Genomic DNA, 16,177 nt, shown 5'->3' with positions numbered 1-16,177 from the left:
TCTCAGGATGTTGTGGGTTCTCCCTTATTGGAAGTCTTCAAGCAGAAGCTGAGGGCAACTGCTATAGTGGGGATTTCTTTTGAGTTGGATTGGATTAGAATATATCTGTGGTTCTCAACCTTTCTTTGTGCTACAGACCCTTTCTATATTGAAATGCAATTATCAAAATCGTGACAACAACAAAAACAACAGGTTCATAGACTTCAGGTTAAGAACTCTGGACTGTAACATTCTCTGATTATGCTACTTACAGCTGGGTAGTCACTATTTTAGAGTAAAGAACTTTAAAAATGAAAGAGAAGTCTGATTTGATAGCAAAATTTGCTTTATTTCCCAGATAGCGAAGACAGAATAAACAATATTTATAGGACTAAGTGATGAAAAATATCACATTTTGTGCTTTTCTTCAGTCACTTAGAGGCTTCAGTTAATGCTGATAACTCAGCACTAACAACTTTGGTGTGAACTTCCCGGCTTTTCACCCGAAGTTTGTTGACCTGGGACTCGGCAATGTCAGCACGTTCTTCGGCCTCCTCCAGTTCATGTTGGAGCTTGCGGAATTTGGAGAGATTAACATTCGACTGTTCCTCCTGAAAACAGAAATAAACTTGTTAGAAGAAAAGAAGTATGCCTGTCTTAGTCCCTTTGTTGCTCATTTTCTGAAGGAAAACAAAAATCTTGTCCATCCTGTGTCATCAGCTGTTTCAGACCTTAAACATCAGGATGAACTTGTAATTTTAATTATATTTTATTCCAGGAAATTCATGAAGCAGTTTATTCTGGGAAGAGTAGAGGATTACCCCATAATATTAAATGCACAGATCAGGAAAAGTCTTAGATACGCAATGAATAGACTTAAGATCCACCTGAAAAGGGGAGAAGAGAGAGGTTATACACCTTTATTTACACTGCTCTCCTCTAGCTATGGATTGTGACTCCATTGTAGCAGAAAAGGGAAAAGGCTTCTGTGGTTTGTTCCATCATCACTCATATTGGCACCCACTACACTGGGTAGTAGGGGGCCACCAGAAAAAGGCTCAGTAAGGGCTTCCCACAAATCAGTTTCTTCCATTTTCTTGGTCAGTGGTTTCATCAGTGAAAGGGGCTTCCTGGTAAGGAAATGCCTTCAACCAACAAAGACTGGCAAATGTTCTGTAAGTTACAACCTTATAGAGCTGGTTAGGGCAATGAGAAGTATATAGAGAGTTGCCCAGGGTCACACAACCAGTATGTGTGAGAAAAGGAACTTGAACCACGTAATTTTGACTTTAGAGCTGGCTTTATATACACTACACCACTCGTTATTCCACAAATAAAAAAAGACTATTGGCCATGCCAGTGCAAATGCTGTGGGTTTCCAGAGGAACTACAGAAGACGCAGGTGCCAATAGCTAATCCAAAGGTGTAACAGTAGGAATAAAAATATCCACATTGGATTTTTAAAAATTATTGTTTTTGCCTCTTTCTGGGGAGTGGTGGTGATGGAGAATCTTGAGATATCTTATTGATGCATGAATTTACATATGAAAAATACATGTATTGATCAGTAAAGTGAGTTGTTTAAAGCTCTATACCACACTAAATAAATTAAGATTCAGAACCATTTAATGTGAGGACTCATTCTGAAATAGAGAATTTTTTCCCACTGGGGGTAGGTGTAGTGGCTTACAAAATCATCTGTCCTAAGATATAGCCTCATCTTTTTTTCAGTGCCTAGCACATAGTAGTAGATGTTTAATAAATATTCATTGAATTAATCAGTATGATTGAAACTCTTGTAGTATAATTGTCATATTCAAATAAAGTCTCTTCTCTCCAAGCTTTGAAAATACTCACAGCTTCCTCAGCTTGTCTCTTATAAGATTTCACCTTTGCCTGCAACTTATCTACCAGATCCTGGAGTCTGAGAACATTCTTGCGATCTTCTTCAGTCTGAAAGCATTTGGAAAAAAAGAATATATTCAGTCAAAAGATAAATGCCTAATACCAAGGCTTTGACAAATTATCTTTGTATACTTCAAGGCAACAGGTATGAAGAGTTGCATGAAGTTTAATGAAGGCATCTGGGTAGGCCTAGGACAGACTTGGTCACTTCTGGAGACATCCCCAGAGATATAGGTAGTCTTTATGGCTGGAATAGGACTGTATTAGACCTCAGGGCTGATAACTTGTATTCACCAAATTAATACGTCTAGGTATTTCAAATTGTCCAAATCTGAAGGACAGATAATAACAAATTTTAAAGTTTGCAAAGTACTTTCCTCATGGCCCATTTTATAGATGAGGAAACTGAGGCTAAGAAACTTGTCCATGGCCACATAGCTTCTAAGGGTGGAGCCAGGACTAGAATTCAGGTATGAAGATTCCAAATTGAGAGAAATGATTACTAAATAACCAAGTACTGGGGAGATCTAGGTTTTTTCCTATCCTAGATCCTCATTCTCTACTAAGCCAAACCAGCATCTGAAGGACATTGCTGATAATGAGATTGGATTAACTTTCTCTTTAATCTTGTTCAGACTCCACTCAAGGGAGGAAGCCTGTTGTGTTCTACTCAGGCTTGGGTGGGGATAGATAGATTGCCCCTGGCTGGGGGTAATTTGGAAGTAAATGACATAATTAAAGTCACATCTCTCAGCCCCTCATTAAAATAGGTCCACCTCTCACTATAATTTTCATTCTTCTTATTACGTTAACCAACCAGAGTTGATTGTCATCCTCAGAACACTCATTCTTCCAATGTCATATAAGCATTGACTGAGTTCCATTTTATTAATTATTGCTAGCATGACTAATAAAATGATTAATAACCCAGAAACTATGTCTTCCACAACAACTTTATCATACTGGCTTTTCTTCTCACCAAGAAGAGGCCTAGATGGTACAGCAGGGTGGTTCTACTTACCTGGTAAGTGAGTTCCTTTACTTTCCTCTCATGTTTTCGTAGACCTTTAACAGCCTCAGCATTGCGTTTTTGTTCACTTTCAACCTCTCCTTCAAGCTCACGTACCTACAATCAAATATGATGACTTAAAACAGGGTAGCTTAGGTTTGGGGGTAAGAATGAAAGATAGAACTAGGACAAGAAACCCTGGGGGGGGGAAAGAAAAGGAAGCATTTAGGAATAGTTGGACTATGGGAATGTAGTCTGGGGGGTGACTCCCTGGGGATCTCCAGCTCTCTGACCCGTGGCTAACAGGAAGTTAAAAAGCCTCTGATACTATAACACTAACCATGCTAATCTCAAAGGCTAGAGATTGGCTTTGGAAAGCCAAGAAAGTACAGCTAGATTTGGAGTTAGTGAAGCTGGATTGGAGACCTGACATTTAAACTTATTGTGTACTACCTGTGTGACATGGGATAAGCTACTTAACATGAGCTGTTTTACCCTGGGTGGCAGGTAAGTTAACTTCCTAATTTTAAAATGAGGGGACTGAAGTAGATGCTTTCTCAGGTGCCTCTAAGCTCTAAGTCTCTATGCCATTTTGACACTGCAGGGTTAATCAAGCACGTGGGACCCAAGCAAGTGTTTCTTGTCTCTTGCCTCCACTGATGCTCTAACAGTGCTTCTTAAACTGTGGGTCCTGATGGGGTCAGGACCCACAGTTTAAGAAGTGCCAAAGGTTTTAAGAAGCCCTACTCTAAAGCCCCTAGTCTGGGTCAGGAAATGTTTAACACATGAGCAGCAGAGATATCCAAGAGATATAGAATGCTAACTCACATTTATATAAAGCTTTAAGGTTCCCAAGGCACTTTCTTCACATCAACCTGTGTGAGTGGTAGTTATTATTCCTGTTGGTCCTGGAGTCAGGAAGACCTGAGTAAAATCAGGCCTTAGACACTTATTAGCTGGGCGACCCTGGGCAAGTCACTTAACCTCTGTTTCCCTCAGTTTCCTCAACTATAAAATGGATATAATAACAGCACTTATCTTGTAGGGTTTTTATGAGGATTGAATGAGAAAAAATTTCTAAAGCACTTAACACACCATGTGGCACATAGTAGGTGCTACTCCCTTCTTTTGCCCTTATTAGAGATGACTTGGAGAGGTGAAGTAATATCACCAAGCTAACAAGACTCCAAGGAAAGACTGGAACCAGGTCTTCTGACTCTAGACTCAGCACTTTTTTTCTAGGTCAAAAACTACTGCAAATATATTTTGAGGATTTTTGCTGGATGAACTCTGGAAAGCTACCTCTAGCTCTGTGACAGAAACCTTTCCCAGTCCTCCTTAACCTTAGCGACTTCCCTCTGAAACTGCCCCCAATTTACCCCATCTATAGCTTGTTGTTATGCTGTTGTTTGCATTGTCTCCCTCGTTAGACTTTGAGGTCCTAGAGAATATGAACTATTTTTTGTCTTGGTAGTGCTTAGCACAATGTCTGACACATTGTAAGTGCTTAATAAATGCTGGTTGGCTGATTCTCAGGCTTTGTAACAACTGTCTCTAGTTGTTGATATCTACACCAAACTATCGCTGCTGAATGGATTGTTAATGCATCGGGATTTGGGATAGTTACTCTGGCCTCCAGTTTCTGGATCTGCTTCCTTCCTCCTTTCAGGGCCAGCTGCTCAGCCTCATCCAGGCGGTGTTGTAAGTCCTTCACGGTCTGCTCCAAGTTCTTCTTCATCCGCTCCAGATGGGCGCTGGTGTCCTGCTCCTTCTTCAGCTCCTCAGCCATCATGGCTGCCTGGTTAGCAAGAAAACCAAGAAAAGCATGAAAGCTTGGAATGTCAGGTAGTCAAACCCATGCTGGCAAAAGACCTGCCCCTTCTACTTACATCAGTGATGGCCTTCTTTGCTTTCTCCTCTGCATTTTGAGATTCTTGAATTACTTCCTCCATTTCACTCTGGAGCTGAGAAATATCAGTCTCCAGCTTCTTCTTGGTGTTGATCAGGCTGGTATTCTGATTCAAATCAATGAAATTTGATTAATGGGTCATTATAATGTACTATTCTGTTTAATGCAGCTGAGAAGGAGCCTCAACTGTCTTCTACTTTGGATCTAGCAAATGCCCTGTTTGCTGTTGGGGTGGCTAGGTGGCGACAGTGTTGGGCCTAGAGTCAGGAAGACCTGGGTTCAAATACAGCTTACTAACTACTTACTTACTAACTGTGTGACCCTAGTCAAGTGATTTAACTCTGTTTTCCTCAGTTTTCTCATCTGTAAAATTACATCTGTAAATTATATCCTGTAAAATTACAGGAGAAGGAAATGCCAAACCACTCCAGTATCTTTGCCAAGAAAACCCCAAATGGGATGATGAAGAGTTGGACACAACTGGAGATGACTGAGCAACTATTTGCTATTTTTCACTAAGACCTTTTTTTTTTACCTTATCAAGTCATTAGCCCTCATTTTTAAATATTTCTTCACTAAGAAAGGTTATTAAAAAGCAGCCACACACAACTTTGCATTGTTATGAAAGAATTTATTTCTTCTGTTGGTGTTGTTGGCATGATATATGTGTGTATGTGTACATACATATACACACGTATATACATGCATATGTATATATGTATACGTATACATATATATGTATACGTATACATATATATGTATACGTATACATATATATGTATACTATACATATATATGTATATATGTATATATATATATATATATATATATATATATATATATATATATATATATATATATATATATATACACAGTTATTCCTTCCACATTATGACTTTCCCTAACAGGATTTTGATATAATCTGGGTCAGCATAATAAATTAAGTGGAAATTTTTTTGGGAGTTTTGCAAAAGCTGCAGATGACATGTAAAGGCTAGCAGATAACACCGAAAAAGCTTAGAAACTCAGAAATGCATAAAATATATGTATAGTATTGTATAATTTCAACATATTTTATCTTTTAATACCATAAAAATTCAGATGTCTTCTCTGGCATGAAGAGAGAGCCAAAAATTTTTACATGGATTTTCCAGATTGTGGAGATACCATGCCTTTAACCCTCACAATTGGAAGGGGTAACTGTATATATAATCACACTAGGTTGATGTTTTGGTTAGTTTTACTGAATTAATTGTTTTTGTTGTTACAAGGATTAATTGTATAGTAGGGGCGTAGGGAAGGATATATTTGGAAATCAAGGGAACAAAAGATTTCAGTTAAAAGTTACATAACATGTGTATTCATATATGCAAACACACATATCCAAAGAAGAAGAGGTAATTTCATTTTGTGTGCAGATTAAAAAAAAAACTGCCATGAAAGCAGACTAGAAATTAATTTTCTTTCATACTAGTGTGGGTGACTGGACATCATTATATAGGGTATCTCCCAATTTACTTTTTTAGGGCTTAATATTAATTCATACACGAATAATTACAAAATTATCTCTCAGGGCTGGGAGAATCAGTGGTGATGGTGATGAAGGGATGACTGAGGCTGACATCTGACAGCAAGATGGCCATTCCCTGACCCAAGTGCTAGCCTCAGTGCTATGGACCTTTTATTTCATGCCACCTCCACATACCCCAAAAGAATCACATCCAGCTTTTTCCCATCCCCTATGTTCTTCATCTTATGTAAATTACAGTTGGTACCTAACAAATATTTGTTAAATTCATTTTATTGGCAACTTCAGTCTGACTTGTTCTTCATCACTGTTTTTGGAGGGAACTAAAGACCAAATGCACCCTCACCTGGGTGTGTAGGAGCTGCACACGCTCACTGGCATCCAGAAGCTCTTGCTCTGCTATCTTCCTGCTCCTCTCAGTCTGTTCCAGAGTTGCCCGCAGCTCCTCAATCTCAGCCTGCAGTAGGTTGGCTCTGCGCTCCACCATGGCCAGCTGCTCTTTCAGGTCCTCTTGGCCTCGAAGAGCGTCATCCAGGTGGATCTGGGTATCCTGGGTAATAGGAAAAATTGCTTTACTTGTGTGAAGTTCGTGACCTGAACTGGGAGATTATGATGACTTGGTGATGCAGATTGAGACTTTCTCTCCTCCTCCTTCATATTATTGCAGTAACAATATTACTTGACAATTATATGATGTTTTACCTGCATCATCTTGTTTGACCATCACAATACTGCAGGCACTACAGGGATTATTGTGTCCATTTTAAAGATGAAGAAATTGGGGCCAAGAGAGATCAAATGATTGTGCACAGTTTGTGTCAGAGGCAAGATTGGCATTTAGGCCTTCCCAACTACATGACACCACCCTCCCCCTCTAAGAGATTAAAAAGTCTAATGATACAAACTAGAGAGCAATAGCTATTGAGCTACATGACAGAATCAGGATCCAAAAATACATTGATTGAAGGCTACAAGCTAGATAGAATCTAATGAAAAAAATTAAAAGGGAGGAAAAGGTTCTGAACCCTGTACATAGGTTCAAATAAACAACTGCACAAATAGAGGCTGCAGGGGAATCTAACCAAAAAAATAATCATTCTTTGAAATGAGCCTAAGGATTTTAGTGAGTTATAATGTCAGTATGAGTAAATTGTGCCAACATGGCAGATGAAAGAGCTACTGTGATCTTGGTCCAAAATTTTGAGGGGTAGGTTCTAGAATGGAGGAAGGGATTCCTGCTCTCATCAGATCACCTGTCTCTGAAGTATTGTGTTCAGTTCTGTGTGCCAAAAATTAGGGAGAACATTGGCAAGCTGGATAGTATAAAGGAGAGTGTAAACAGGATGGGGGAATGAACCTGAAACCATACCATTCCAGTATTGGTTGAAAGAATTGGGAATTTTTAGCTCAAGGAAGAGAACATCTCAGAGGGCACAATAACTCTCTTCAAGTGGCCATATAAAGGAAACAAGGATGATGAAAGGCCTTGAGATCCTCCCATGTAAAGATCAGTGGAAGAAACCAGGAATATTTAGCCTGGAGAAGAGAAAACTGAGGAGGGATATGGGAGCTTTCTTAAAGAATTTAAAAGGCTGTTACATGGAAGAGGGATTAGACTAATAACGCTTAGCTTCAGAATAGACTTAGAAGCAAAGAAGAAAGTTTAGGATAGCTATAATTAAAAACTTCCTAAGAATCAGAGCTATTCAAAAGTGAAATGGATTGCCTTCACTAGAAAGAAGTCCTAAGCTGAACCTAGATGACCACTTGACACATACATTATCTCTATATGTCTGGGATCTTTGGGTAAAGGACGACCTAGAAAGCTCCTCAAATTCCTTCCAATTCTGAAATTCTGTGATACTTAGTACCTGTGTGACCAGGAATGATTCACAATCACTTTCATTCTTCTGTTTACTCAATTCTAAATTTAAAAGGAGTTAGACTAAATGATCTCTAATATTTCTACTATGCTAAATTTCTATGACTTAGTTACATGGTACCAACTTCATAACTTTGTGGAAAGGAAGGCTGCTAAAAAATCTACTTTAGGCTTGACAACTTGTTTTTTGTTTCATTTGACAAGCTCAACTAGTGAAATTCATTTACCTTTAGTAATACTTGGGTGTTTCTGTAGTTCCTTATGGCCTCCGCAGCTTGGCGGTTGGCATGATTTAGTTGAATCTCCATTTCGTTCAGGTCTCCCTCCATCTTCTTCTTTATCCTTACAGCATCATTTCTGCTTCTGATCTCAGCATCCAGTGTGCTCTGCATAGACTCCACAGTTCTAATGTGATTTCTTTTAAACTGTTCAAGTTCCTCATCTTTTTCGGCCAATTTCCTATCAATGTCAGACTTGACTTGGTTCAACTCAAGTTGGATACGCAGGATCTTTCCCTCTTCATGTTCAAGAGATGCCTAAATGAAGACAGATTATTAATTAATAATAGAAAACAATTACTGCTTGAATTTTTGAAATATAGGGACCAGGAATCAAGTTCCTTCTGAGCTCAACTCCATCTCTGTGTTAATACCAGCCTGCCTCACTTTATGCAATATATACATATATCTATACATGTATTCATATATAAACACACACACACATACACACACACACACACACACACACACACACACACATATATATATATACATACATATATACTATATACACACATTGGAAATATTTGAATAAAGCAAATTTTTAGAAATTAAATTTTAAACAAAATAGGGAAGCTTATTATTTAAAGGAAACCTGCATGAAACTTTTTATAAGTTTATATTTATATACAAATTGATTTATTTAAAAAGTTTATATTTACATATGTTGATTTATAAAATCAATCCTAAATGATTTCTTTTGAAAATGAAAGACAGCAAAGTGAAATAGAATGAACACTCAGTCAGAAGAGCCATGATTAAATGCTGGTTCTGACACATTGGCTGTGTGGACAAATCTTCTAATTTACATGTGCCTCAAATTTTTTGTCTGTAAAAATGGGTATTATAATACCCTACCTATCTCATAAGGCTGTTATGGGGAAAATACTGAGTCAACTCTACAGTATTATGCAAATATGAACTATTGTTAAGTTCATACTTCCCTAGGTCTGTTTTAGCTAAAGCACAAGAAACCCAGGTTTTTTTTTTCTTCATATCTGAAATAACAGAGCCCAGTAACTTTTAAAATTTACATATAAGTGAATGATTGAAATGATACAGGAGTGGTATGTACCAAGTATGTACCACCACCACTACCACCTCCTCTTAGACCATGGTACTAAAACCAAGAACCCTAAAGCCCAAGAGCCCAGACAATAGTAGTACTCTTTCAGCATGGTCAGAACTACTTCTACCACTCCTGCTCCCACCACCTATCAAAAATTCCCTGAAACCATCATCCAGAGATGCCGGATGGTGCTGAAACCTGGCAACTACTTCTGAAATTTTTCAGGCCCAAAAGAAAGTTCTTGCCAACTAAGGTTTTGGCACTGCTAAATGGTCCAGCACCAGAAATAAACATGACTTTATCAGTGGAAATAACATTAAAGAAGATAAATTACCATCCACTTTGATGCTTCACTCTAAAATCCACAGGATGTTTCCATCTTAACTTGCTGGTGAAACACGTTATATGTGTTGCTTCCTCTATTAGAATGTGAGCTTCTTCAGAGCTGTGACTGTTTTGCCTTTTTACTTCTATCACAAACTTTGTTCATAGTGAACACTTAATAAATGCTTTTTAAAAATTCATTCATTCATGCATGCATGCAAGCATCCATTCATTCATAAGGGCTTGAACTAGATGAAAGCTAAGGTCCCAGCCAGCTAGAAAATCCTGCAATCCTACCTCAGCTTCCTCAAGGGAAGCCTGCAGTTCATACTTTTCTTGTTCCACTTGCTTCTTTATTTTCTCTAGTTCATGAAGTTGTTTCCCTCCCTCTGCAACCTGCTCAGTGAGGTCGGATATCTCCTCTGTTGGTTAATAGACAGGTAGAAGGTTAGTCAGAAGATGGCCAGTGGTCTGCCATGGCATATGGATGGTAGAAAGTTTAAAAAAAAATACTCACGCTGCAAGTTCTTGTTCTCTCGCTTCAGGGTTTCCAATTGATCCAAGGATTCCTCATAGGCATTCTTCATTTTGAACAACTCTGTGCTGAGAGCCCGAGACTCCTTCTGGGAAGCTTCGAGCTCAGCCTGAGTTTCCTCACATTTCTGTTTCCATTCTGACAAAACCTGGACAACAGGAATGGTCAGGCTAGGTGGTGGATAAAATTAGATTGGGTAAAAAGCACATAGCAAAAGCTGTGACCTGGGGATACCTTGTCAAAATTCCTTTGCTTTTTATCGAGAGCAGCGCAGGCAGCATTGGACCGCTCTACATCAAGCATGAGGTCTTCCACTTCATTCTGCAGCCGTTGCTTGGTCTTTTCAAGGGAAGCACATTTGGCATTCACAGCTTCTACATGTTCCTCAGCATCCTGTAGACGCTGGGCCAGCTTCTTCCTGAAAAGATTCAGAAGCATGAATGAGCAAGAGCAGAATCGAAATGTCCAATAGGAATTAGATTTAATTGTTTTGGAAGACCCAGCGGCTTACATTGATGGTCAGAGTGCCTAATTGAAGCAGCCCATAACTGAAGTATTTCTATATAGTTAACAAACCACACTATTCTGAATCATGGCAGCTGAGGTAATTTTCTACATTGCTGAACTGGACCTAGAGCCCTGAAGTGGCAAGTACAATTCACTGCTGTGGTTTTTTTTTTTTGCATTCATGCAATTTTTTGATGGTGCCTATTCAGTAATACTCACATTTCTATAGCACTTAATGTCAGCAAAGTGATTTCCTCACAACGATAGCCCTGAAGTAAACAGTGTGAGTATCATTATCCTCATTTTATAAATGAAGAAACTGTAGCTCAAAGAATTGAGGTGAATTAATTGCTTATGGTCACCCAGCTAGTATTGGTGACAAGTTTTGAACTCAGATCTCCTGACTCCAAGCCAAATATTTCCAACGTGCTCTCCTGATTAGCTACTGCCTCACCTGGTAGACATTTCAAGCAGGACTTAGTCTTGCTTCACTTGATTACCTACTCCTTTGATAAGCTCTCCAGTCACCTTGCCATTACTCTCATACTGTTCTCTGTCCCTTCCACTCCCAGTTTTGGAACCAAGATCAAAAACCAAGTCATTGTTCTTGGAAGGGATGTGTCAGTCTACTCCCACTATAGCCCTATTCACAATCCCAGTAACTTTCTGAAGTGCCCCTTTCTTTGTGTGCTTCTTTTCCTATTAGAATATAAGCTTCTGATAGCAGGGATTACCTTTGCTTTTCAATCAATCAATCACCTACTTTGTGCCAGATACTGTGTTAAGTGCTGCAGATACAAAAAAACAAAAAACAAAAAGCCCCAAAACTAGTCCCTTCCCTCAAGCAGCTTATATTTTTAATGAGAGAGACAACATGAAAATAAATATATACAAAGCAGGATATATATAGGATAAATAGGAAATAATTAAAAGAAGGAAATCATTGTACTTAAGAGAATTTAGGGAAAACTTCCTATAGAAAGTGGGTTTTTATTGGGACTTAAAGCCAGGGAGGTTGGTAGTCAGAGTAGATGACACAGAGCATTGCAGGCATGGGAGAATAGCTAGAGAGGATGCTTGGAGCATTCTTGAATACAAACTTTTGTATTTCTAGCCTCAGTGTTTAGTCAGTGTTTGACACACATTAAATACTTAATTGGTTTTTCTTTCATTCATTCATTCAATGACATTTTCACAACCTTTTAATATTATTTCCATGTTGAAATGGTTACAATTTCATCCATTTCCTCTTATTTTAAAACAAATAAAAGAGAACTCCACAAATAAATACAGAAGGTTGAATCTGCTGTCTTGTTAATTCAATGTAAAAAAAATCCTTATATGATTTAAGCAAACCTAGTCATTTAATCTCATTTGGCTATGTGACTTGTTTCTGCTTTATTCTAGTTTAAAAGCTCTGCCTTCTGGAAATTTCTATTTTCCTTCCAAACTCAACTTAAATGCTGCTTTCTACGTGAAGCCCTCTCTGATCTCTCTTCCTCCTCCTCCTCCTCCAAGGTTACTTTTGTAGCCGATATATATATATGTGTGTGTGTGTGTGTGTGTGTGTGTGTGTGTATACATATATATGTGTGTGTGTATACATATACGCACATGCATATACACACATACACACGCATGTATATAGGTATGTATATGTATATATGTATACACACATACATCTACACATGCACATGCATAAGAATACACACACATATGTAATACATATATACATGCATGCACATGTGTGTATATGTGTGTGTATGCATGTATGTATATGCTATATATGAGCTCCTTCAGGGCAAGTACTTTTCTACTTTTGTTTCTGTGGCCAGCTCTGTGCTTGGCCCATAGTTTGTGCTTAGTAATTCTAGCATACACAGCACACAGAACAGTTCCTGTCAGTAGTTAATACTTAATAAATGCTTGGTTGCTTAATTGACTGACTAAAGTGATTTTTTAATGTTCAGAAAGGAGTCCTGCATATACTAGGTATAGATGTGTGTGTGTGTGTGTGTGTGTGTGTGTGTGTAAGGACGTCTGAAGGCCCTGGTTTAGTCTACTTTAAGGATGAGTACTTCACAGTTTAAACTAATGCCATGTCCTTTAACACTAGATTTAAGGCTAGCAACTTTTAGGCACTCCTCTATGCAACTGATGATTAGACACAGCCCAAGTCATCCCTTTCCTCTGTCCTCAGGCTCATCCTACATACTTGGCCTCCTCCAGTTCCTCTGTGCGTTGAATGGCATCCGTCTCATATTTGGTCCTCCACTGAGCAACTTCCCCATTGGCCTTGGATAATGCTCTTTGCAGCTCAGCCTTTGCTTCCTGTTCTTCTTCATATTGTTCCCGTAACAAGTCACAGTCATGCCGGGATGACTGCAGGGCATGGGCCAGAGCATTCTTGGCCTATGAAAATGGTAATATCGATGTGTTAGTTTCATTTGCTTATAGGGAGTCTTCATTTTCATCAGTATAGAAGAATGAACTACTGGAAAAAATCTTGAGATGCAAAAATATACACAAACAGTAAAAGAAACAAAGACAAAGAAAAGTAATCATCAGTTACTCACCTTAGACTCCTCTTCTAGTTGCCGCTTCAGTTCTTCAATTTGTTGGGTAAATGCTTGTTTACCCCTTAAAAGCTGAGAGACTAAAATTTCTTTCTCATCTAATTGATGGGAGTATTCACCTAAAATAACAAAGTGGAACATTTTATTAGGATCATTGACAAAGAAAAGAGACTTAAGACTTACATACCCCTGTATGCAGAACCTACTCCTAATTGTTGCTATTATACCTAATGAATACCCCACCCCCAATTTCTATGGAATTTGAAGTCTTTTCTGACTTGTTTGATGAACAATAATAGTTTGTCTTTTGAGGTACATTTCTCATTTCCAAAATGGAAATTCTGCTTCTCACCCAGAATTTCTTTTCAGTTCTGTGTGATTCACTATTCGTAAGATCATAGATTTAGAACTGGAATGCACCTTGGAAGTCATCTCATCTAATTCCAATAATTTCTATTTTACAGATAAGAAAACTGAGAAAGATGAGGTGCCTTGCCCAAAGTTGGAAGATTCCAAGTTGAGGTCTTCGGGATCCTCATTACAGTGCCCTGCCTCCTGTACATTCATAGACCCAATAAAGAAACTTGCCTGCTTCTGTCTGCAGTCGTGCTCTCTGGGCTGTCAGCTCATTGACCAGACGCTGCTGTTCTTCTTCCCTGTTCTTAAGTTCACTAACTTGATCTTCCAGACTTCGGGACAGTTTTTCAAGATTTGCCTAGGAGAGAATAATGAGGCACTGAGCACAGTCAGAAGAGTGAAATCTTTACCTTAAGCTTCTTTTAAATACAACATATTTTCTAGAAGTGGTTATAAAATAATGAAAATAAACATGCCAGAATTGCTGTCTAACTGGATATTATTCCCTTAAAATAGTAACTTTCAGAGGCCTTGGAGGTCTAGGGAAATTAATGTTAATTCCTTTCACACTTACTCCTGGAGAATGATTTAGATACTATAAGAAATTTGGGAAGAGGTTGTTGTTATTGTTTAACCTTCGTTCTCAAAGAGGACCAAAGACATCAGTTGGGTGATGTCTTGACTTGCAAGTGAATTAGATTTAAGTGAGGCTGAGCTGTGCAAAGTCATCAGCCTCACTTTCTCCTCCAGGGTCACTGGAGCCCAGTGGCAAGACATAAGTCAAGAGGACTGGCAATGGCCCTGGATGCAGTGGGAAACCTTGGGCTGTTTAAGCTAAAGTTAGGGTCTTTTCTAAATGTCTCTTTGTTTGAGGCATGGAAAAAGAAGGCAACAAATAAATCTTCCAGGTGGTTCAAAAGTATCTGATGATAGAGATCTGTTTTATTCCTGAAACACATATCTAGGTGACAGAAACTCATAAGACGTGTATAACTTGGTCATTACTACTAATATTTGGTGATTAATATTGGGAGTAATCAATATCACCAGAAGGAAGAGAAGGACCATCATGTGGAAGGGAGATTGTATGTGGTCTGCTTCATCTCAATAGGAATGATAAGAGGAAATTGCAAAGAGGCAGAATTAGGCTTTAGGTAAGGAATTAGTTTATCCAAAAGTGGAATGCTGTCTCATGGGGCAATGTATTGCTTCTCACTAGAGGTCTTCAGACAAAGGCTATACAACCATTTGTCAATTATGTTGGAGGATGGATTCTTGTTCAAGTATGGGTGGGCTTACATGACCCCTGATTTGCCTTTCAGCCCTGAGATCTTGTGATTTTCTGGGTTAGGAGTGTTGAAACTCTGCATTTTTCTAAATGTTCTCAAAACACTAACTCCCTTTGAACCTTGCTATCTTTGAAGCTTTTCCTACCCTTTAGATCCCTAACTATCTTTGGAGCCTCTAGGTCCAGGTTAGGAACATACAGCATGGTATAATAGATCAGGGCACTGGACTTGTCCTCAAGGAGATCTAGGTCCTTTCCCAGCCTTTGACACTTATTAGCTGTGTGACCTTGTGCAAGTCACTTAAAATCTTTGTAACTCAATTTCCTTATATATAAATGAAGGGGGTTAGATTAGATGATCCCTGAGGTTCCTTCCAGCTCTAAATTCATAACCCTATTTCAGAAGGCTTGCTGCTACTCCCAGTTAATCTTCTCTAGACCCAGACCAACTTCCAGCATATCCAGGGAAAAATTGAATCATAAATATTAAGCTGAAAGAGATTTTAGAGATCACTTAATCTAACTTACTCAATTTACTAATAAGAAAAATGACACTAAAGTGGTTTGGCCTGGTTCAAACAGTGAGAAAATGGTAGTCAGAACCAGAACCTGGATCTTCTAAAGCCTAGTTCTAGTGCCGTTTCTATGATAACTGTCTTCTCAGGACAGAAATCAGGAGTAGACAGGTCAATATCTCCTTGGAGTCATAGGTTCCAATCTATCATAGGAGTTCTGCACATCTGAATATATTATAAAGCTCCCTGGGTGCTACCACATTGCCCTAAAAATTAAGTTCCACTGTTTCAACTTTTTGGTAAGTCTGATTCAGATCTACCCAAGATCACTTGAGAACCCTTGAAGTTTTGATAGATTTAGGGGCCTGTCTCCATTAATTAATAGTTTAGAACTGGACAGCTGCTGACTAGTTTGTGGGTTGGTCAATAGCTTCCAATAACCTGGAGCTAGTCTGTATTGAGAACCTACCCAAATACAAGAAAATTTGCACTAAAATTTTATCATTTTGAAAGAAG

At 38.6% G+C, this 16,177-nt stretch overlaps 1 protein-coding gene across 1 annotated transcript in view; it reads right to left on the bottom strand.

Moving 5' to 3' along the window:
* Nucleotides 1-405: 405 nt before the first annotated feature.
* Nucleotides 406-16,177, bottom strand: part of LOC110193870 (myosin-4) — a 41,944-nt gene continuing 26,172 nt past the window's right edge. The window contains exons 26-38 of the mRNA XM_020965889.1: nt 14,090-14,216; nt 13,502-13,620; nt 13,141-13,337; nt 10,653-10,836; nt 10,401-10,566; nt 10,181-10,305; nt 8,440-8,748; nt 6,677-6,880; nt 4,783-4,908; nt 4,521-4,691; nt 2,906-3,010; nt 1,837-1,932; nt 406-590 (exon numbers count right to left, since the gene is read on the bottom strand). Coding sequence (XP_020821548.1) covers nt 411-590; nt 1,837-1,932; nt 2,906-3,010; nt 4,521-4,691; nt 4,783-4,908; nt 6,677-6,880; nt 8,440-8,748; nt 10,181-10,305; nt 10,401-10,566; nt 10,653-10,836; nt 13,141-13,337; nt 13,502-13,620; nt 14,090-14,216 — 2,109 coding nt within the window. The 3' untranslated portion in view covers nt 406-410. The remainder of the gene's footprint in view (nt 591-1,836; nt 1,933-2,905; nt 3,011-4,520; nt 4,692-4,782; nt 4,909-6,676; nt 6,881-8,439; nt 8,749-10,180; nt 10,306-10,400; nt 10,567-10,652; nt 10,837-13,140; nt 13,338-13,501; nt 13,621-14,089; nt 14,217-16,177) is intronic.

The sequence above is a fragment of the Phascolarctos cinereus genome, unplaced genomic scaffold, assembly GCF_003287225.1.
Source record: "Phascolarctos cinereus isolate Bilbo 61053 unplaced genomic scaffold, phaCin_HiC Scaffold_5;HRSCAF=322, whole genome shotgun sequence".
NCBI lineage: Eukaryota > Metazoa > Chordata > Mammalia > Diprotodontia > Phascolarctidae > Phascolarctos > Phascolarctos cinereus.
Note: the sequence above shows the minus strand (reverse complement) of the source record. Positions and strands in the feature narration are given on the sequence as shown.